Source organism: Leopardus geoffroyi, chromosome A2, assembly GCF_018350155.1.
Source record: "Leopardus geoffroyi isolate Oge1 chromosome A2, O.geoffroyi_Oge1_pat1.0, whole genome shotgun sequence".
Taxonomy (NCBI): Eukaryota; Metazoa; Chordata; class Mammalia; order Carnivora; family Felidae; genus Leopardus; species Leopardus geoffroyi.
The window spans coordinates 14,836,843-14,858,753 of NC_059331.1; the positions used below are offsets into that span (position 1 = coordinate 14,836,843).

A 21,911-nucleotide genomic window follows, 5' to 3' on the forward strand; every position below is an offset into this window, starting at 1 on the left:
GGCCAAGCGGTCTAAGGCACCAGCCTCAAGCTCCTGCTTCTCCTGGTCAGCGCTTCTGGTCTCCACATGGAGGTGTGGGCTTGAATCCCACTTCTGACATGTCTCCATTTTTGTTCCAGCCATTGTCCTATCAAAAGTCTCACCTTGAACTGGCCATAGAAATAAAGCTCAGGTGGTGTTCTTTTAAAAGTATCCAGCTGACTTGCTACTTTCTATCCATTTAGCAACACGGGAATAAATCCCCGAACTTAAAATTGTACATTGTTCCTTTTCCTTTCAGACTGAGTTTCCCTTCCATACCTACACAGAATTATATCCTAATTTAACGTATCGTTTGGAAAATTTTTGGTACCCTTAGCAACAAAAATATTTATATAAGTGGGAAATAATTTGTAAGTGTTTTTTATTCATATGGCTCTAGTGCTTTTTTCTGGATTGAGTATTCATTACAATTATTACTCACAGTGTCCTAAATTTATTATAAGTTTTTATAAATAATTAGTATACCTGGTAAAATTTCACTGGAAATGCATATCCCAGTGCATTTCATTTTAGTGCTCTTGCTTCAATGAGCTCATTTTTCTGTTATACTTAATTCTGGAATGAGACCATATTCAGTATCAATTCTATTCCTACTTTCTGTTTTTATAACTATATGTGCTGAGAAATCTTATTCACATTTATTAGTAAGTAAATGACAACAGAAGAAATTGTGTTAGAATCCTGTCATACAATTAATTATTTGAGCTCCAAGTTAGTACATCAAAGATTATGTAATCTGTCATCAAAAATTCTTTTTAGTGATCAGCTGACAAAAACTAGCTATCTTGTGAAAGATTTGTTACCCAGTCATCTGTTTTATAGCATCAAAGAGTGTAGATGTAGAACAGAGCTCGTTTCATACTTGGATCATACATACAGTTCAGGGACTGGCTCCCAGACAGCTTGTTGTAGAGCTAGGATAGAAATACTGATCACTTACAGGATCTATGAGAATCCAGCTGTATAGTGTGTAGAATTGCGGCTATTTTAGAAGTAATGTCCATTTTAGACCTTGTAGCAAAAAGAATAAAAGCTGTGTAAATTGGCACGTGATTTATTTCATAATCTAGTGACCAAGAGTCTCGAGTGATACATTGTCTCTAGAAGATACTGTGTGCGAGAGAAGCACGCACTAGAAAATGGCACACCCGGTTTTATCGGTCCCAACCCACAGCAGTGATTTTTACCATAATGTTATCTATTTGTGTATGTGAGGCTCCTTTAAAAAGCTATAAGGAAACCAATTCCCAGCTAACAGGGGTGTAGGCACGAGATGTTTAATTTCATACCACAAGCAGTCTGGAGGTGCATTGACTCAATAATGCCATCAGGGACCCATACCCTTACCATTCTTTTGCTTTTGACACCCTTGCTTGTGGCCTCTTTGCCACGAGATGGCTGCCATAGCCCCAGATGTCATAAACAAGAGGATCCCGGCTTATGGTGAGGTGGGTTCAAAAGGGCTTTCTTTTGTCGGGGGAAAAGCTCCTAGTAGCTCCCAAGAATCAGCCTGTGCTTCATGGACAGAATTAACACTTCCAGCAAGCTGAGGAAACCAGTACCTGGCAGTGGGATGGAGAGATCCATGCTTAGTTTAGACCAGTTACTTTTTTTTACCAACCCTTGGGAACTTGGTGTGCTTCTCCTTTTTTTTTTTCTCCTTTTTCCCCACATAAAGTGAGTTCTTATAAGCAAAGAAGTAAGGGAATGGCCCTTGGGTAAGTAGCAGGGTCTGCCATGCCTCACAACCTTTTCATCAAACTGGAGCAAAATACACAAGACAAATGGGGAACAGCTCCAAGTGAACTGGGGGAAAGGTCCGTGCCCTCTGCCCCCTGCTATTCTTCTGAGGTTTCATGGAGTGTAGTCTAAAAACACTGCTCCTGAAATTAGTTGGCCTTAAGTGGTATATTAAATTCTGAGTATTATGTCATTAAATAATCCTTCTATTCCATATGCGTAAAAATACAATAAGAAGTATTTGTTTCTTTTGGGAAGCCTCTAGGATTCACACAATTTTATTAAAACAGTGAAATTCTATAGAACTCCATGATAACTTTGTTCCTCATGTTCCTTTTCAAAAGTGTATAAATTCTAAATAGCACATCCTTGAAGAAATGACTAAGGTCCCATGGTCTGAGAACCAGTTTTTAGAATCAGAAATGATTAAGATAGGGGCGCCTAGGTGGCTCAGTCAGTTAAGCGTCTGACTTCAGCTCGGTCATGATCTCCAGTTCATGAGTTCAAGCCCTGTGTTGGGCTCTGTGCTGACAGCTCAGATTCTGTGTCTCCCTGTCTCTCTGCCCCTTTGCTGCTCGTGCTCTGTCTCTCAAAAATGCGTAAACATTAAAAAAAAAAAGATTAATATATGGAGCCTTGAATAAATGATGCAGACCGTCATAATACTTAAATTACATTTGCTCCAGATGGGCTGAATCCAAAAGTTTACCTTTTAAATTTTCATTATTTAAGAAATAGTTTGAGGAGTTTTCCAAAATGAAAGTCTTTGGTAAAGTAACAACAACAAAGCCTACCTGCAGCCCTTGCTATCTCCCTAGGCTGTCAGTAGGGGAGGGCTGAATAATTTGTGACGCTTTCAAATCAAAATTCTGGGCTTGGGTGAAAAATGTCTAATTTGAATACTGTTGCAATTATGTTCCTTTGGAATACCACAAAGTGATATTTGTTGCTACAGCCTAGAGGAAGTCCAGAGTGCCCTTCAGAACAAAGAAATGGACTGCCTTAGAATGGCTGAGGAAGTTGAACGGACCAGAACTTTGGAATCCAAAGCATTCCAAGAAAAGGAACAACTGAGATCAAAGCTGGAAGAGTTGTACGAAGAAAAGGAGAGAATATTCCAGGTGCATTTGTGCGTTGGTTTTTTGCATATAGTTAGGACACGTGTAGGACCACACGTCCTGTGGTTCAGAGCCACTCTAGCACACGTGGAGATGTCTGGTCATGAAACCTGGGAACCCGGGCCCTCTAACACCCCGTGCTCTTGGAAGGCATGAAATAATGTTGTTGTAAGAGAAAAATTAAGAGCGGTTCATTTTCCCCTCCCTGGATTGATCTGCCTGCAGGAGATGGAAATGTTAAGGAAGCAGGTGGAGAGTCTTGCTGAGGAAAATGGAAAGTTGGTAGGTCACCAGAACCTCCATCAGAAGATTCAGTACGTGGTGCGGCTGAAGAAGGAGAATGTCAGGCTCGCCGAGGTAAGCTCTGGAAATTATTCTAAAGAAACTCAGTCAGGTTTTAGAATCAGTGTATAATTAAAGTTTAATCATTGAATCACTTAACTGTTTTTTGGGGGGGAACTTAGAATTAAAAAAAAGAAAAAATCATTCATTGTCATTTCCAAGCATCATTCAATCTGTTATCATACTCTTTTTTTTTTTTTTTTTTCAACGTTTATTTATTTTTGGGACAGAGAGAGACCGAGCATGAACGGGGGAGGGGCAGAGAGAGAGGGAGACACAGAATCGGAAACAGGCTCCAGGCTCTGAGCCATCAGCCCAGAGCCTGACGTGGGGCTCGAACTCACGGACCGCGAGATCGTGACCTGGCTGAAGTCGGACGCTTAACCGACTGCGCCACCCAGGCGCCCCTCGTTATCATACTCTTACACATCAGCTTCTTGTTTAACATTTAGTAGTTTACGAATTGAAAATTGTCATCTTAATTTGACATATAAACTTAATGCAAAGAATATCTTCCTGTAAGCCTTAGAGCCTGAATTTTTTTCTTCTTTTCCTTTTTTAAAAAATGTGTTCCCTAGGAGACTGAAAAGTTGCGTGCTGAAAATGTATTTTTAAAAGAAAAGAAAAGAAATGAATCGTAAGGATCTCGGTCAACTACGTAGGCATCACCTCTTGGGAGGCTTTCTTTCTTCTTGCAAAAGTAAGACCTACACTTGTGCATTTAACAGAGCCGAATTAAGAGCATGATTCCTGCATGTGGGGCAGCAGGGCTGACATTCAAGTTCTGCATCCACACACAGCCTGTGGCAGTGGGCTTAGAAGTTACCACCCCATTTCAGAGCTTTAAATCGACTGTAAATACTGGGAAAACCTTTTACCTTTTTAAAATAAAAACCTGTAGCTAAGGTTTGCAGTGGGTGTTGGCCAGGTCATTTCTTCCTTAGATGCTATCATACTCTCCTCGGAGGCCTGTAGCAGAAGCTCTAACAATATGTGGTGGTTTCAGGACTTGCCATGAGGTTCATGTTCGCGTAGCATGTATGAAAGGCAAACTTGTTTAATATAGGTTATTTTGTATTCCTACTTTATTCTCATGAGCATTTTTTTTATGACTGTAAATATGGCCAGTTTTCAAAATGTAATAAAATCCCTTAAACACAGTTTCGTAAAGTGATTTACATTGTTCACTTAGGAAAGCTGAATTAAAGGCTTGTTCGTTCAACTTGTACTTAATGAGCATCCGTCTTCCGCCTGGCACTGGTTGTCAGTGAACACAGCAAACAAAGCCTGCTGTCCCCCAGGAACTTGTGTGTGTTAGCACTTCATTCCTTTTTGTTGTGAGTATCTCATTGAAAGGATAGACCACATTGTATTTACTCACCATTTGATGAACATCTGAGCCGTTGGCAGTTTGGGGCTACCCTGAATAATGTGGCTATAAATATTTGTATAGAAGTCTGGGTGGTGACTTATGTTTCCTATTTGTTGAGTAGACACCTAGGAGTGGAATTGCCGCTAAGTTTGTGTTTAGCTTTTTAAGACGCCAGTTTACTTTTCCAGATGTGCTATTTGGTTGCACCATCTATGTTCCCACCAGCAGGGCGTTCAGTTTCTCCATGTCTTCAGCCCTTGTTCTGGTCAGGTTTCTTACTGTAGCCATCCCGGTGGGGTGCAGTGGCTCATCATGTAAACGTTCTCCTAATGACTAATGATACTAAGCATTTGTTACATAGAACACGATACTCAGCAATAAAAAAGAGGCAAACTGACAAATGCCACAACATAAGGAACCTCAAAAAGTGAAAGAAGACAAACCCAAAAGATTGAATACTGTATGATTCCATTTATGGGAAAGGTCCAGAAAAGGCAACATTATAGAGATAGAAGGCAAACCTGCGGTTGCTGTTGGCTGGGGATGGGAGCGGGTGACCGTATGGGCAGGAGGAAACTTTTTGATAGGGGGGAAATGATTTGGTTTGTTGTGATGATTGCATAGCTCTGTAAGTTTACTAAAAATTAAACTATATTCAAAATGGTTTCATTTTATGGTTTGTAGATTATACCTCAATAAAGCCAAGGAAAAACAATTTAAAAAATTAATGCTTAGGGGCCCCTGGGTGGTTAAGCGTCCGACTTCAGCTCAGGTCATGATCTCACAGTCCGTGGGTTCGAGCCCCGTGTCGGGCTCTGTGCTGACAACTCAGAGCCTGGAGCCTGCTTCGGATTCTGTGTCTCCCTCTCTCTTTGCCCCTCCCCTGCTCATGCTCTGTCTCTCTCTGTCTCAAAAATAAATAAAAACATTAAAAAAAAATTAGTGCCTAGTTGAATTCTCAAGGAGTAATAGTAAATCCTTGAGAGCCAGAAACAGAAAAGGAATTAAAATTCATGCAGGGGGCACCTGGCGGGCTCGGCTGATGGAGGATGCAACTCTTGGCCTTGGGGCTGCGAGTTCAAGCCCCACGCTGGGTGAAGAGATTACTTAAAAATAAAATCTGAATAATAAAATTCTGTGTAAGGTAGAGAATAGAAACTGAGAACGCCCTGAAGGTGGAGAAGGGTTGGAATATTGAAGCTGGTACTAAAGAGGCTTGGGTCTCAACTCACTCACCTATAGGAATGTCTGGGGGCTACTAGAACAAATTACCACAAAAGGGGGGGGCGCTGAAAACAAATTGATTCATAATTTCTGGAGGCTAGAAGTCCCGAAATCAAGGTGTGGCAAGGCCGTTCTCTCTGAGGGAGCATCTGTTCCATGCCTTTCTCTTAGCTCGCGGTATTGACAGCAGCCCCTGACATTCCTTGGCTGGTAGATGCATCACTCCAATCTGCTTTCCTTATCACATGGTGTTCTCCCTGTGACTCTGTCTCTTATAAGGACACCAGTGAAATTAGGGCTCATGCTAATGACTTCTTAATTTGTCTACATCTGCAATGGATTCCATTTCCAGTAAAGGTCACATTCACAGGTGTGGAGGATTAAGACTTAAACGTATCTTCTTGGGGTGGGGAGGGGGACACAATTCAGCCTATAAATAGCAGTTATCAGGATTATTTTTGCCTTCATTTGAGCCACAAAACAAACCCCCCTGTGAGAGAGGGGGGCAAGGAAGGACTTCATGAAAAACTTTCTGAATGGAAAAAAAAATACTACTGAACAGTTCAGTGTGAAATCATACTAAATAAAAAAGGCTCATACAGATTACATAAACTATTTTTAACATATGCTATATATAAAACTATGCATAGAAAGTACTCTAATAATATTTAAACATTTAAGTGCATAGGAAATTAGAAGTAATGTTAATCCTGGTTATCTGACTGGAGTGAATATGGATGATTTACTCTATATTCAAAATCCATCTGCGCCTTTTGATTTGTCAGAAAACCCTAACCCGAGCTCGCCTTCTTCCTGAGTCGTGGAGATCTCTAGCGCCCTCTGCTGAGGAGTCTTTCCACTTTGCGCCTCAATCTGGAAGGTGCAGGTCAATCTCCTGGGGCTCCTGTTGAAATACAGATTCTGATTCAATGGCAGTTGGGCGGGGCCTGGATTGGGCATTTTTAACAAATTCCCAGGGAAAGCCGAAGCTGGGCAACACTCTGGCAAGGATTGAAACTGCCGGGTCATGGATAGTTAATTCTATAACAGCAACCACACAGTACCGCCGGGGCTTCAGACGCCAAGCCCGGACAGCTCCCGGGTTAACCTAAACTCAACGCCGGAGGCTGGCTGCCCTCCACCCCACCCAGGCTCCCTAGTCTCCGCCCCGCCCCGGTCCCCGACCCCGCCCCTGCCCTGCCCCTCTGAGACCCTCCCCGCGCCCTAGTTGGCTGCCCTGATCACGTGAGCGTCGCGCCACGTGAGGCCACCGCCCAATGGTGGCGCGCGCTCGGTCCTGCCGGCGGCTGGTGCCCCAGGAGCCGGGAGAGGTGGCAGCGGGCACCATGGCCGAGAGGCTACAGTCCCCAGGCGGCGCCGTGTGCCCAGCCTCCTACCCCGACACCCCCGCGGAGTTCCCCCCGCACTTCCAGGCCGGCGCGATGCGACGCCGCTTCTGGGGCGTGTTCAACTGCCTGTGCGCCGGCGCGTTTGGGGCGCTGGCCGCCGCCTCCGCCAAGCTGGCCTTCGGCAGCGAGGTCGAGCCCGGGGCGCCGCTGCGGCAGGCGGGCGGGTGGGTCCGGGCGGATGGGGGGCGCTGGGGGGGCGGGGTCTGTTCGCCAGGTCAGCTGCCGAGCGCTGCAGTCAGCTGGGGCGGGGGAGCATCCTTCTATTCTAAATCACCTCAAATCCTCGTCCCGTGTAGGCGGTAAGAGACCGGAGCCTCTTCCCTACCAGGGACCTAAACTCTGCCCTCCGACTGGGTTAGTTCGCTTTCCTGCATCCACTCTCTACCTCTCATTTTAAGCCCCTTATGCCTGGACGTTTCTCTCCTCGTAACTCAAGGTGAGAAGCCTGTTGCCCTGCCCATCTTTACTCCGTAATTAACGGGTGTTTTGACCAGTATATACCCTGCTGCCCGGAAAATTGGGAGTTTGGGACACCTAGACATGAGAGGACAGAGAAACATTTTGGACATTCCCATCCCTGATGCCGAGAACTCCTAAACTGCCTCCCCACGCCTGCTGAAGTGTATCTCTGCCCCTCCCATCCCAAGTCACAGGCTCTCCTCTGCTGCTGGAGGGATTTCATCTCATCTGCAACCCAGGGTTGGGTCCTTACCTGGACAGCCTACAGACTGATTCTTGGGGGGGTGGGGATCAGGGGGCCGGTAAGCCTGTTTAGGGCCAATCCAGTGGGAACCACTATGCTTGAAGTTTGTGTTCTGTTGGGTGTAATTCTTGAAGTGATGCAAAGTTAGATGAGTGACTCTGAACCATGAGGTTTTCTAGTCTTTTTAGTTGTGCACCAGGCCTTAGTGACTATATAAGCAGACTGCCACTGGCACAAAGAGTGCTTTTGTGAAAATTATACAAAGACGCCCTTTCCTTAAGACACTCTTTTCAGCAGCTGGAAAACTGTTGTAAGAAATAAGAGCCTGATATTTGGATGGCCACCCCCAGAGGAAGCAGCTCTGTTTGCAGGAAGGTTTCTAACGCAAAATCAAGCAAGGGTGTCTTGCATATTCTTTGTGTAGGAGGCTTAATTTAAGATCCTCTCCTCCAGGCTCTCGCCTTTAAAAAAAAAGGAAAGGAAAAGAAAAAAAGTCCGCGGATTCTCCCAGTGATGTCTGGGATCAGTAGTCAAGTTGGTGGTGGCTTCCCTTCCCACAGCAGGACTGTGTCCTGATTAAGAGCATGGAGCCACACTGCCTGAGTTTGAATCCTGGTGACTACCACCAGCCTTTGGCTCTTTAGGCAGGTTATGTAATGCCTTAGGTTCTTTACCTGTAAAGTAAAGGTAAGGAATAAATGAGAATGCACTTGAAACGCTTGGCACAGGGCCTGGCACAGAGTGAAAAAAAAGCTCGAGGATGCCCAGCGGGACTGGCCCGAGTGTCCTGTAGCCTGCATGGGATGGGGTGGGGTGGCGGGGCATGGGCTAATTCATGCTTTACCTGATCCCAGGAAGTGAGGACTCTGCCCCTGGTTTACTCATACGACATACTGACCGATAACTGCTTGGCTGTCTCACACTGATAGCACCAACAAGTGACTGGTGTTCCAGAGAAAGTACTGGTTATGGCTTAGCAGTTCACTCTTCCCAAGGACACATGGCCGGCAAGATGGCTGAAGAAGTCTCCTCGGGGTTTATTTCAGCTATAAAACGGGTGTGCTGAGCACAGCGTTAAGTGAAGTCTTGTGCAGGAAAGCTCAGGACCGGCCCACCCAGGCTCTGGTGGCATCTCAGTAGGGGTCCAGCTGCCCATCAGTGCCCTGGGTGTGCTGGGAGGAAGGCTGCGGGTCTGTCTTGGCCGAGCGCGGCTGCAGTGACACTCTCTCCCGCAGGTGAACATGGTCTTCTGCATCTTCGGCATTATCGTGATGGCCACCACCAATTCTCTCATGTGGACGTTCTTTAGCCGGGGCCTCAGTTTCTCCATGTCTTCGGCCATTGCATCTGTCACGGTGACTTTTTCAAACATCCTCAGCTCGGTGAGTAGCCTGAGGGTACAGTCAGTACCCCTGTCCCAAACCTGGGTTCTGGGAGGGTCCTGGGTGAGTTGGGGAACCCACCCTCCCAGATAGGAGGAAAGACAAGAGCTGAAGCAGAGATTGGGCTGTGGCTTGAGCCCTGGTGGCTGCTCCTCTGATCTCGAACTTGGTAGAATCCTCAAGTGTTAGCTGGGAGTGAAGGCCAAGTGTAAAAAAAAAAAAGCCCACCTGCCTGCTGCCCCTTCAGGCTGCAGCCCTCATGCTGATGTCTCTGTAACCTCTGTGCAAGCTGTCTCCTAGGGGTCTGTAAACTTGAGCGTGAGACGTGGAGGGTGGACACTCTTTCCTCCGACAGCCTGATGTCAACCAGGTGGGGCTGAGCCCAGTCAGTCCTGCCATCGAGGGAGGGAGGATGTGGCAGGCCTGTTTGGATCAGCAAACACCAGGCACCGGCTGTGTGCTGGGCCTTCGCTGCTGGCCTCTGCGAATCTTTCTTGCGCACTTTGCTCGGGGCCAATGCTGCAAGGAAGGTACACTCCCCCCACCTCTCCGGGCGAGCCAGAAATGGATAGTGCCTTGCGGAAGGTGACAGCTGGGTTTAAGGCTCCAGACCTTTCCTCCTGCCCCAGGAGGGAAGTCAGGCACAGGGGGAGTGAGGTTGGGCCTGTCCGCCGTGGTCAAGTCCTGCGGGCACGTGTCTACTTGGCCTCACAGCGGTCTCTGTCCCACAGGCCTTCCTGGGCTTTGTGTTGTATGGAGAGTGCCAGGAGGTCTTGTGGTGGGGAGGTGTGTTCCTCATCCTGTGCGGACTCAGCCTGATCCACAGGAAGCTGCCACCAAGCGGGAAGGCCCCTCCACACAAGCAACAGTGACATTGGTTGACTGGACGGACCGGCTGGAGAGACAACGTGGCAGCCCGAGGAACGGGCTGGCGTGTGGGGACCACTTCCCAGGGTGATCTGGGCGTGCAGCCATCTGAGCGTCAGCCAGAGGAAGGCGCCCCCAAGGGAAGCAGGCCTCTGACCTAGCAGCCTGGAGTGTGGCCAGCCGGAGCTTCTGGATCAGGAAGGACATCCACAGTTGTGTTCTGCCCAGAGCCCTGATGACACCCGCACAGTGCTTTTGATTCTCACGCTCCTGGGCCCACCCAGTGCCCCTTGGCAGACGCTGGAGACCCCGGGGTTGGTCTTGGTGTAGGGACTTGAGACAACGCTGTAATCGTAGTCCTGTCGCGTCGCATTGGAATCCGTTGCTGGTGGAGCTTTCTGATGGCTTCACGCCGATGTATCAGGACATCTGTGTGGCCCTTCTGCAGTACGGCAAGGGAAGGGAAACTGGATTAATAAACGCTTGTTTTTGTCAGTCAAAAGGAGCAGGTGTGAAATCTTTATTCTTTCCTGCCTTCCCTCCCCCCCCCTTTCCTAATTTTTTGGAGTGCGAGGGAGCAGCCTAGGTGAGCTGCAGTTCTTGGAATGGAGTTAAGAGCTGCCCCCACCTCCCGCCCCCCGGGCCTGGGGCCCATGCGCTCTACTGTCTGTGAGCTGGAGCACATGGTTCCTTCCTGATGTCACCCAGGCTGGTGCCCTTCACGTTCAGGAGGGTCTGTCCACTTTCTTGGTACACAAGGAGGAAAACTTGACCTTCCTCTGGGGACCTAGTTTTCTTTGTTGGGAAAGGAAACTGGCCCAGATGCTGCTCCCACACCCCCATTTCCCCTTTAGGCCCCGTCTGTCCTTTGGTTTTCTTTCCCAGATCCCTGTGACTTGTTTGTTTCTTACACAGTGTGTAATTCCTAGTTCAGCGCGGCCTGTGTGCTGCCTCACCTTCTCGTGCACAGCTTCACGTGCGATGCTCACCTCCAGTTCTCTGGGGGGCTCCCCTGGTGTCCTAGCGCCCCCTTCAGCTCTCCTGAGGCTGACCACCTCCACGTCTTCTTCAGACATTCTCTGCAGTGGAGAGGGACTTGGTGGGGGGGGGGGGGGACGAGGCTGTCCCCTCCTTCCCGCCTGCATAGCACCCTCACTGCCCTCCTCTATTGCTCATTGCACAGGTGACAGATGTGCTTCCTAACACTGTTTTGTGGCTCCTACTGAGTGGGATCTGGCATTAGCCCACCTCTCCAGTTCTCTCTCGGTGCCTCCTTAGTACCCCTGCACCTACCCTGTTTGAGTTGCCCCAAATATTCGCATCTCAACAGTTCTCGAGTCCACCGTGTCCAGCCCCGCTTCCATGCTTGGTGTTTTGCAGGAATAGGAAAGCCCATCCTAAAATTCGTATCAACCCTCAAGGGACCCCCGACTCCAAACAGTCTTGAGAAAGGACAGCAGGATTGGAGGACTTACACATCCCTGATTCCACAACTTACAGCAAAGCTGCATAATGGAAACGGTATAGTAACTGGCATACAGACAGGAACCAAGGGTACAGAATAGAGAACCCAGAAATAAGCCATTTGAGAAGACTTGACATTGAATGTCAAGACCATTCAATGGGAAAAGGCAGCCTCTTCCACAACCGGTGCTGGGAAAACTGGATCTCTGTGTGCAAAAGAGTGAACTTGTGGACCCTTCCTTGTCACCAGGCGAAGGACTTGAACAGGCATTTCTCCAAAGGAGATCTACAAATGGCCAAGAGGCCCGTGAAAGACGCTCAGCATCATGAGTCACTAGGGAACTGCAAATCTAAACCACAGTGAGATGCCACCTCGTGCCCATTAGGATGGCTACCACAAAACCAAAAGTGAAACAAGCAAAACAGAAAATGACAAGCATTGGTGAGAGTGGAGAAATTGGAGCCCTTGTGCGTTGTTGGTGGGAATGTAATATGGTAACAGCCACCATATTGGCAGTTCCCCAAAAAAGCTGAACAATTGTGTGAGTCCAGGTCTAGAGAGATACCCCAAAGCACTGAAAGCAGAGACTCAAACAGCTACTTGTATACCAATGTTCATAGCAACACTAACAGTAATCAGAAGGTGGAAACAATTCAAATGTCCCAGCAGCAGAAGGATGGACAAACAAAATACGGTGTATACATACAACAGGTTATTCAGCCTTAAAAACGAACAAAGATCGGGGCGCCCGGGTGGCTCCGTCAGTTAAGCGTCCAACTTCTTTCTGCTCAGGTCACGATCTCACAGTTCGTGGGTTCGAGCCCTACCTCGGGCTCTGTGCTGACAGCTCAGAGCCCGGAGCCTGCTTCCGATTCTGTGTCTCCCTCTCTCTCTGCCCCTCCCCTGCTCATGCTCGGTCTCTCTCAAAAATAAATAAAAACATTAAAAAGAAAAAAAAAAAAAAGGAATGAAGATTTAACACAGGGGCTACAGCGAAGATGAACCTTGGAAACATTTTGCTAAGTTAAATAAGCCAGACGCAAAATGACAAATACTGTATGATCCCACTTATGTGAGGCATCTGGAACAGGCAAATTCATAGAGGCGGGAAGTACAGGGGGCTGCTCAAGGACTGGGAGGAGGGAGGGTGGGGAGTTAGTGTTTAATGGGGGCAGAGCTTCTGTTCAAAAAAGTTATGGAGGGGCGCCTGGGTGGCGCAGTCGGTTAGGCGTCCGACTTCAGCCAGGTCACGATCTCGCGGTCCGTGAGTTCGAGCCCCGCGTCAGGCTCTGGGCTGATGGCTCAGAGCCTGGAGCCTGTTTCCGATTCTGTGTCTCCCTCTCTCTCTGCCCCTCCCCCGTTCATGCTCTGTCTCTCTCTGTCCCAAAAAATAAATAAACGTTGAAAAAAAATTTAAAAAAAAAAAAAAAAAAAGTTATGGAGACGGATGGCAGTGATTGTTGCACAACATTGTGGATGTACTTAATGCCACTGAATTGTAACTTAAAACTGGCAAATGTTACGTTAATGTGTATCTGTCCGCAATTGAAAAAACAGGGCAAAACAGAGAAAAGAGGGAATGGTAGGAGGAGGAATTAGAGACAGCTAGTGGTGAAGGCTCTTTCAACAAGTTTTTCTACAAAGGGGCAGTAGATGGCAGGGAAGATGGGGACAAGAGAGGGAGGGTTGTTTGGTTTTATTTTTGGTTGTGAGAGGAGAAATAGCATATTTAGGTAGGCTAATGGCAGTGATCTATCAGTGAGAAGACTGAAGGTGCAGGGAAGGAGCTGTTTAAAAAATTTTTTTTTAGTATTTATTTATTGTGGAGAGAGACAGAGACAGAGCTTGAGTCGGGGAGGGGCAGAACGAGAGGGAGACACAGAATCCGAAGCAGGCTCCGGGCTCCAAGCTGTCAGCACAGAGCTCGATGTGGGGCTCGAACCCACAGATGGTGAGATCATGACCTGAGCCAAAGTCAGATGCCCATCCGACTGAGCCACCCAGGCGCCCCAGGAAGGGGAGCTGTTTAAAGAACAGTGAGCCTAGGGGCACCTGGGTGGCTCATTTGGTTAAGCATCCAGCTCTTGATTTTAGCTGGGGTCATGATCTCATGGTTCGTGAGTTTGAGCCCCACATTGGGCTCTGCACTAACCATGGAGACTGCTTGGGATTCTCCCTGTCTCTCTCTCTCTCTGCCCCTCCCCCACTCACACTGTCTCTCCCTCCCTCTTTCTCTCTCTCTCTCTCTCAAAATAAATAAAATAAACCTAAAATTAAAAAAAAAAAAAAAAAAGAGCACTGAGCCCAAGCTGGAGCGGTGAGCTGGGGTCCGATGCGCAAGTGAGGGTTGGCTTAGCAAGGAATGCAGACATGTCACTGCAGAGGTCAGGAACGGCCGTCCGCGGGCAGAGAGCCAGGTAGGTGGCTGGACGTGGCTGGAAGGGGCTCGTAGAAGTTCTTTTCTCAAAGTTCCCCAAACTTTAAGCCATTAAGAAAAAGACAGGACACCTCAAGAGAAAACTGGGCAAGGCATGTGAATTGATAATTCATAGAAGACGAAGATTGAACAGCTCATAAACAGACACAACGTGTCAATCTCACTGGTAATAGGGAAATGCAAAATAAGACCACAGTGAGGAGAAAAGAGAAAGGCATGCCAGAGGCTGAAAATACTTGCAAAACATCTATCCTGTAAAGGACTGGTCTCCAGCGTTGGGGTGTGGGTGGGAGGGGGTTTGTGCTGTGTGAGGCTCCCTTTCCGCAGGGCTTGGTCCAGTAACCTCACCACCCACCTTGCAGTGGTCTGGCGTGCAATGCCTCTCTGGGCTCACAGGAGCAGCACTGCATTTGTTTTTCCAGCGCCTCTCGAAGGTCACATCATTCCAGGGACCTGGGCAACGGTGGTAGGCATGGTTAAATGTTGCTAAAAGAGATCGTGCCATTCACGACATTGAGACACCTGGTTACTATTTAGAGAAAAATAAAGCAGGGTTCCTACCTCATGCCTTATTCCGCCATAAATTCCAGAAGGGTCAAAGATGAAACTGTAAAGGAGAGGAAAATGAAGGCGTGTGTGAAAAGTAATCTTGGCGCGAAGATGTTTCCAAGGAAACAGGAAACCTAGAAACAAAGGAAAAGATAAACTGACTCCATAAAAGTTAAAAAAAAAAAAAATGGATGTGTAGCAAAACTCAGAGTCAGGAGGTAATGAATATTCTGAAGTCTAAAAAGAGCTCCTGTGGATCTATAGGAACGTGACCCACACTCCAAAAGATAAGGGCACAGTATTAGGTAGCCGAGAGTATTCTATGAAAAGATACTCAGTCTTACTTGTGATGGAGGGGGGGGGGGCGGTGGTAATGGAATAAAATTGAAACAACATTGAGATTGCTTATCTATCTATCTATCTATCTATCCATCCATCTATCCATCCATCCATCTATCAGACTGGCCACAATGAAAAGTTTGGGAGTGGCCAGGGTTTGGTTGGTTGGTTGGTTTTTAAAGGCATCTTCCCATCTTTTTATGGGAGCCACTGGCACAGCCTCTGGAAGGCTCTTTCAGCATGTACTGAAATTCCAGGTGTATGTATCCTGTGACCCAGCAGTTGACTTTGGAAGATTTATGTCACAGATGTTGTCACCCGCAAGTGCAAAGACGTGTGCGAGGAAGTGACGTATGAGGTCTGGAACAACTTCAAGGCCCACCCAGAGGCAGCAGTGGCCGCTGAAGAGAATGACATCTACTTGGATGGTTAAGAAATCAACTCCAAGGTATGTTTTAGCGGGGGAAGGAAAAGAGAGCTCGTAGAGGATGGGATGTTGAGAAAGCTCCCGCTTATGGCAGTAAATGTCTATGGCAGAGGAAACTGGAAAGATACTTTATACTGATGGCCTCTGGAGAGAGGGTCTGAGGGTCTGGGGTGGGAGAGACTTAGTTTTTACAGTGGGTATTGATCACTTTCCATCCTGTCTGGAATCTCTTTGATTCCTAAATAAGAAGATTCAAGGGGCGCCTGGGTGGCTCAGTCAGTTAAGTGACCGACTTCGGCTCAGGTCATGATCTCAGGGCTCGTGAGTTCAAGCCCTTGCGTTGGGCTCGCCGCTCTCAGCACAGAGCCTGCTTCGGATCCTCTGTCCCCCTTTCTCTCTGCCCCTCCCCTGCTTGCGCTCTCTCAAAAATAAATAAAACATTTAAAAAAATCATTCTAAAACACCCCAGGATCTCCGATAGCTGGCAGAGTTGGCAGTGGCCCCTGCCTCTTCCCAGTGGGACAAACAGGTGAAGCCGCTTGCCCCAGATCGCCCACGGCAAGTGAGCCCTTCCTTCTGAGGCAGAGCCCGGCAAGGGCTAAGCAGGCAGCAGCAAAGCAGATGGGGACATGTGACACGACACGTGTGGCAGAGGCCCCGGCAAAGTGTTTCACAAGAGGGAGGCCCAGTTCCCTCAGGGGGATCAGGGAGGGCACGGAGAGCAGGGGGCACAGGAGAGTCATCCACGTTGAGCAGAAAATTAAACCTGGGAATTCGGGGCAGAGGAGGCCTTGAGGCCTCCCCGGGAGGGGAGGCAGCTGGGGAGGCAGCTGGAGGGGGGGGAAGGCTGCAGATCTTGGGGCCCCAGGAACCAGAAGGCAGGTGAGGAGCCTTGGGGGTGGGCATTGGGCCAGTGCCTCACTGATGCTGCCTTGTACCGTTTACCAATTGTTCGGCAGGTTTTAGATTTTTTACCCCAGCTGGCATCTGAACCACACAATAGTGTTATTCCGGTCGCGACAGTGCAATTCCTGGTCAACCCGTCAAAACTGTCAAGAAATACACATTTGCTGATGTCAATTCTGAGTGCAGGTTAAGTAGGCTCCGTGCCCAGCACAGAGCCCAACTCGGGGCTTGAACTCAGGACTCAGGATCAAGACCTGAGCTGAGATCAAGAGCTGGATGCTTAACCGACTGAGCCACCCAGGTGCCCCTTGAAGGCAGGTTTTCAGGTCTGACCTGAGCTTAGAACCCAGCCTCTCCCAGTGGCCCCGCCTCTCCCAGCCTCAGCTTCCCCAGCTGCCAATGGTGTTTACACAGAAGGTCCCCTCCTGCCTTCTGGCTGGGCTTCAGTTTGGGTGAGCAAATTATTCCAGTTCCCCCCGGACACTCCTGGTTTTAGGACTAAGCGTGCTGTGTCCCAGGAAACCCTCAGCCCTGGGCAGACAGGAGGGCTGGTCACCAAAGTCCACTCGGTTCACAAAACTCCGTTTGCCCAGAGCAGCGGTACTCAGGCAGCTTGGTTTCATGTCCCCCTTACACACTTACAAATTATCGAAGACCCCAGTCAGCTTGTGGTTATGACGTTTCTACCCGCAAATTTTTACCATTTCAGAAATGTAAATTGAGAAGTTAAATTATTTTTAATGTTTATTTACTTTTGAGAGAGATGGAGACAGAATGCGAGTGGGGAAGGGGCAGAGAGAGAGGGAGACACAGAATCCGAAGCAGGCTCCAGGCTCTGGGCTGTCAGCACAGAGTCCGACGTGGGGCTCAAACTCACAAGCTGTGAGATCATGACCTGAGCCGAAGTTGGATGCTCAACCGACTGAGCCACCCAGGTGCTCCATAAACTGAGAAGTTTAAAAAAATATTTATTTTCTTCTGAGAGAAGAATAATAAATTCTCCACCCATTATATAAATAATGTATTTTTATGAAAAACAGCTATATTTTTTTGGAAGCCTAAAATGTAGAGAAGAGAGTAGCATTGTTTTACATTTCTGTAAATCTTGTTAATATCTGGCTTAGTAGAATTCAGCTGGATTTTCCCAATTGCTTTTGCATTCAGTTGTGTTTTTTAAAATGTTTATTTATTTTTGAGAGAGAGGGAGAAGAGAGTGGGTGAGGGGCAGAGAGAGAGGGAGACAGAGAATCCCAAGCAGGCTCCGCACCGTCAGCACAGAGCACAACTCAGGGCTCGAACTCACGAACTGTGGGGTCACGCACGCCCTGAGCTGAAACCAAGAGTCGGATGTTTAACCGACTGAGCCCCCCGGGCGCCCCCTGCATTCAGTCTTTGAGATGCATTTTTTTTCTGGTTGAAATCTATGAAGAAAATCTGACCTCACTCAGATACGGAGATGAAAAAGGCAGGAATATTTCCACAGCCTTTTCACATAACGGGTGTTCTTCTTTGATACTGTCCCCATGCACCACCAGTGGTAGTTTCTTAAAGCCGATGGCAGTGTGGACTCTGAGCCACATCACTGTACCCTTGAGGGGATGACAACAAAGAGGCAGCTCTTGGGATTATTGTGCAAAGACTCGCAGGCCTCTAGACTCCGGGGAGCCCCGGCCACACTGAGAACGCTCTCCAGGGGCCCGCGGGGACTCTAGCCACGTGGTTGTGCTTGCATGTGGGTGGCCGGCCGACGAGTGTCCATCGCTGGGTGAGTCTGAAGTGCTCCCTCTGCCAGGCGGCTGTGAGCATGTGCTCTGTAAACGGTGGGGGCTCCCGTTCCCCACGGCCGGCCGGCTCATCCCAGTTAGAGGCTGCTGACCCGCCCTGACCACCGGGTCTTTCCGTGTCCACGGAAAAAAGTGCCTGTTCCTTCCCCACCTCCCGCGCTGGCACATTCTGGCGACTGGAGGCTCGGTCGTCTCATTTTGGGGGGTTGTTAGGAGGTTCGGCCGCATATAACAAGTTCCCGCTACAATGCTTGACACGGCTGGGGCCCGTTGGTGGCCTGTTCCCGGGTGGCGCTCACCAGCGTTGGGGTTTGGGAAGCAGCGGGCTGAGCCCACTCTGCTTGCTTCAGAGATGAGGAAACCAGCCCAGAGAGATGGGGCCGGTGGCCCAAGGCTGCCCAGCAAGGCGGTGGTTGAGTCCGTTCTACTGACTCCCGGTGCAGTGCTCCCTCGGGACGTCCGCCAAGCCCAGCCCTGCAGGCTGTGAGCCAAGCAGGAGCAACCAGAACGCCCAGGTGTTGCAAGAGTCACGTCCAAGTTTAGGTGACAGAAGATGAGGTCACGAGGTTGGGAATCTCTGAACCCCAGCTGACCTCCGAGGTCCTCTGCTGGGGGCCTGACGACTTTCCCCTGTCAGGTGCCCCGTTACTGCTACTGCTCCTTCACCGTGAGAAATGTGTGACTGCAAGCGGGTCTGGTGGGTTGGCTGTGGAGCCACGGCCACCAGCTGGGGCTTCTGGTCGTGACTGTCTAACTAGGGCTCCCACTGCGGGTGGGGGAAACTGGATGCAGCAGTTAGGGCGTTAGTTTCCCGCTGCCCCGCAACAAATTACCCGCGAGGGCAGTGCTTTCAAACCACAACCCTGTGGCTTCTCACCAGGACTCCATCAAGGCCCCTCACGGCCTGCAGGACTCTGGGGGGGGGGGGGGGGGGCGGCCCAGGCTGCCTGCACGCCGCTGCGGCAGGCCTTGGTCTCTCACCCCGTGGGCCTCTCCCCAGGACAGGTCCCCACCGGGCGTCGGCCCATCAGAGCCGAGAGTGAGGGTGGCCGCACCCAGGGCGGAAGCCGAAGGCTCCTTGTAACCTAACCTCAGAGGTGACATTCACCACTTTTCCTGCATTTTGTTTAGAAGCGAGGCACCAGGGCGTTCCACAGGCAGGAGGCTGCCCAGCACACCTGGAAGAGGGATTTGCTTTGTTTTGCAGGAACTAGAATCGTCCATTGGGATTTCTGAAAGCGTATCACTGGGGCTCAGCCTCACCTTCCACCTCCCTTTCCCTGAATTGCTCTGTCATCAGCATGGGGCCTGGAGGCACAGGGCAGGGACAGGTGGGGTGGGCCACTAGGCGGGACAGGAGGGCACCTGCAGCCAGAGAAGAGAGGTGCCTGGGTCCTCAGTTAAGATGGTGTGTGTGTCCCTCTTCAGCCGGACCCTCTGTCCGTCTCTCTCCGGTGTATTTGTGTCCCTTCTGACCACTCCCAGGCGTGGGGTGGTGCTCGTTCCCTCTGGATCAGGAGAGGTGGACCGTGTCGTCCAGCCGGGCTGCCTGACAGGACGCTGGAGGCCCAGGCCGCACTGTCTTTTGAGGCTCCTTATAAATTAAAACCAAACGACCTCCAAAACAGGCTTCAGGAACTGTGGCACATTGTAAAAGCCCGAATTTAACAAACTGGTATCTTTATATATATACATAATTTTTTTTTAAGTTTATTTCTTTATTTTGAGAGACAGACGCAGCGTGAGGGAAGGGCAGAGAGAGAGGATCCCAAGCAGGCTCCGAGCTGGCAGTGCATAGCCCGACTCAGGGCTCGAGCCCACGAAGCTGTGAGATCATGACCTGAGCTGAAACCAAGAGTCGGACACTAAACTGACTGAGCCACCCAGACGCCCCATAAACTCGTGTCTTTAATATTCAGGAGACAGAGGGAAGTGTGACTGTGGTTTTCACCAGGCCTGATGGAGTTTGCAAAGAACTTTCATGCTCTGGACAGAAGGGGGAGGAGTGTGGTCGAACCCAGGCCACGGGTTCAGAGATTTGTGACAAGTGTCATTTTAGTCCTGCACTTGCCTGTACAGCCTTTTGTAGAGATTACATCAAAAGTCTACATTAGGGCCCTCTGCTCATTTATTTTTGCATTTATATAGCACTTACTATGCGTCAAGCACTGTTGTAAGTGCTTTTCCAAGAGGAACTCAGGGCACCCGGGTGGCTTTCTCGGTTGAGCATCCGACTTCGGCTCAGGTCATGATCTCACACTTCGTGGGTTCGAGCCCCACGTTGGGTTCTGTGCTGACATCTCAGAGCCTGGAGCCTGCTTCCGATTCTGCGTTTCTCTCTCTCTCTCTCTGCCCCTCCCCCACTCATGCTCTGCCTCTCTCACTCTCAAAAATAAACAGAAAAGAATAATAACAAAAGAGGAACTCAAGTGGCTTTGCCCTTTCTCTGGTTTCCATAAAGTGGAAGAATGTCCAGCCGGGACGCATCAGGGTTTGGGAGAGATGCGGGCCACTCCCAGTTAATTTCCAAAATAGAAGATGCCCAAATAGGTATAAACATTTTAACGATCACCATTTCACGGAGGAGGAAACTGAGGCACAGAACGTGAGCATCTGTCCCAGGTCACACAGTGAGTGTGTGCACAGGCCCTCCTGGGCGCCCTGCCCGTCTGGACAGGCCACGCCCTCCATGTGTTCTGCGATGCTCTGGGGAGCCACACTGGGCGGGGGTGCCAGGCTGGGCTGGCAACCCCTTGTGCCACTGGGGTGGACGCTGATGCCCACCCCTCACGCGTGCGTCAGATGGATGTGCTCGCCAGGAATTGGTCCGGGAGCTACCAGAGGCGCCTGGCTGGTACCTGTGGGCGGGCAGTGCCCTAGGCTTTACCCGGTGTTCTCCGGGACCCTGAGCACAGGTCGGCAGGATACCAGGAGGGAGAGGGGAGAGGCCCCGGGAGTGGGGCTCCCAGCACCCCCAGTCGCTGCTCACCCCGCCTGGCATTTCTGTGCTAAGAGCGTGGGGTCCCCACCCCAGCACGCACTGAATCCACCTATGATCCAGCCCACGACGTGAGAAGAACCTCAGAGTGGACACTCACCGGAGCGAGATGAGAGAAACTGCAGACCCTGTCGGGTAGGGGCCCGCCCCCTCCCTCCCTTTCCTCCCTCTCCCAGGAATTTTCCAGCACAAACCCAGTCTCCAGACCCTCCCCGCCCCCAAGACTCGTGGAGGCCCCAACCGCTCGCAGAGACCGATCCAAGTTGTACACAGGTGTCCACTGCTCCTGAAATGCAGTATTTTTCACAAGCAGATCAGCTGGAGGTGTGCGTACAGGCAGCGTCCTGGACCGGTGCCCTTGCCCCCAGCGGTGGAGGCTGGGAATCTGCATTGAATGAAGGGACGTGCTCCCCTTTGCAGGAAGGCCTCACGTGGGAACGGCCACGGGTGGGGGCTCCCAGGCCGACTTGTGAATTTGCCGGATCTGCTGCTTCGGTTCCATCTTCTACGCTCCAGCCCCTCTCGGCCAAGCAAGTACCGTTTACTCCAGCACCCCTGGGTCCTCCCCATCCACTGCTCCCCGGGACTAACGCTGCCTTTGGGACCCTGGGGGCCTCCACCTCAGGGTGCAGAAAGATCAGGTCAGTCAAGGGGATTCCAACTTTGAGTAGCCTGGGAGAAGAGCATTTTAAACAAGGTGCCCCTTGGGGGCCCCTGGGTGGCTCAGTCGGTTAAGCGGCTGACTCTTGATTTTGGCTCAGGTCTTGATCTCAAGGTTCGCGAGTTTGAGCCCCGCATCGGGCTCTG

The 21,911-nt window shown here is 49.8% G+C and overlaps 2 protein-coding genes and 1 long non-coding RNA gene across 13 annotated transcripts in view; 2 read left to right on the forward strand and 1 right to left on the reverse strand.

Moving 5' to 3' along the window:
* KIF15 (kinesin family member 15) overlaps positions 1 to 4,470 on the forward strand; it is a 79,945-nt gene extending 75,475 nt beyond the window's left edge. For 3 of the 4 annotated variants that reach the window (XM_045492580.1, XM_045492578.1, XM_045492577.1), the window contains 3 exons: positions 2,738 to 2,903; positions 3,126 to 3,257; positions 3,821 to 4,470. In XM_045492580.1, coding sequence (XP_045348536.1) covers positions 2,738 to 2,903; positions 3,126 to 3,257; positions 3,821 to 3,883 — 361 coding nt within the window. In that variant the 3' untranslated portion in view covers positions 3,884 to 4,470. Of the gene's footprint in view, positions 1 to 2,737; positions 2,904 to 3,125; positions 3,258 to 3,820 lie in introns of those variants that run through there. The other variant, XM_045492579.1, reaches the window with a different exon arrangement.
* A 2,627-nt stretch (positions 4,471 to 7,097) lies between these two features.
* On the forward strand, positions 7,098 to 21,911 carry TMEM42 (transmembrane protein 42). Of its 8 annotated transcripts, XR_006715801.1 has the most exons (6): positions 7,427 to 7,683; positions 9,186 to 9,332; positions 15,247 to 15,437; positions 19,238 to 19,346; positions 20,512 to 21,239; positions 21,418 to 21,911. XR_006715801.1 is itself a non-coding variant. In XM_045492589.1 (3 exons), the coding sequence occupies exons 1-3, from the start codon at positions 7,116 to 7,118 to the stop codon at positions 15,337 to 15,339; spliced, it is 501 nt and encodes a 166-aa protein (XP_045348545.1). In that variant the 5' UTR covers positions 7,098 to 7,115; the 3' UTR covers positions 15,340 to 15,761. The 8 variants fall into 8 exon arrangements, 2 of the variants coding, with proteins under 2 accessions (XP_045348545.1, XP_045348544.1); XR_006715797.1 differs by lacking the exon at positions 7,427 to 7,683 and adding an exon at positions 7,098 to 7,376 and having other exon boundaries at positions 20,512 to 21,911; XR_006715798.1 differs by lacking the exon at positions 7,427 to 7,683 and adding an exon at positions 7,098 to 7,376 and having other exon boundaries at positions 19,314 to 19,346; positions 20,512 to 21,911.
* Positions 10,743 to 14,756, reverse strand: LOC123605548. The gene is made up of 3 exons (XR_006715803.1): positions 14,663 to 14,756; positions 14,457 to 14,554; positions 10,743 to 11,278 (listed from the first exon to the last, which is right to left on the reverse strand). It is a non-coding gene; the product is annotated as an uncharacterized LOC123605548 (long non-coding RNA).

Excerpts from the sequence above, each read along its gene's own strand:
- TMEM42 (XM_045492588.1), top strand. The coding sequence starts at position 7,116 with ATGGTGGCGCGCGCTCGGTCCTGCCGGCGGCTGGTGCCCCAGGAGCCG. Across the intron at positions 7,377-9,185 it reads AGCTGGCCTTCGGCAGCGAG|GTGAACATGGTCTTCTGCAT; the intron begins GTCGAGCCCGGG and ends TCTCTCCCGCAG. Across the intron at positions 9,333-10,063 it reads TTTCAAACATCCTCAGCTCG|GCCTTCCTGGGCTTTGTGTT; the intron begins GTGAGTAGCCTG and ends TCTGTCCCACAG.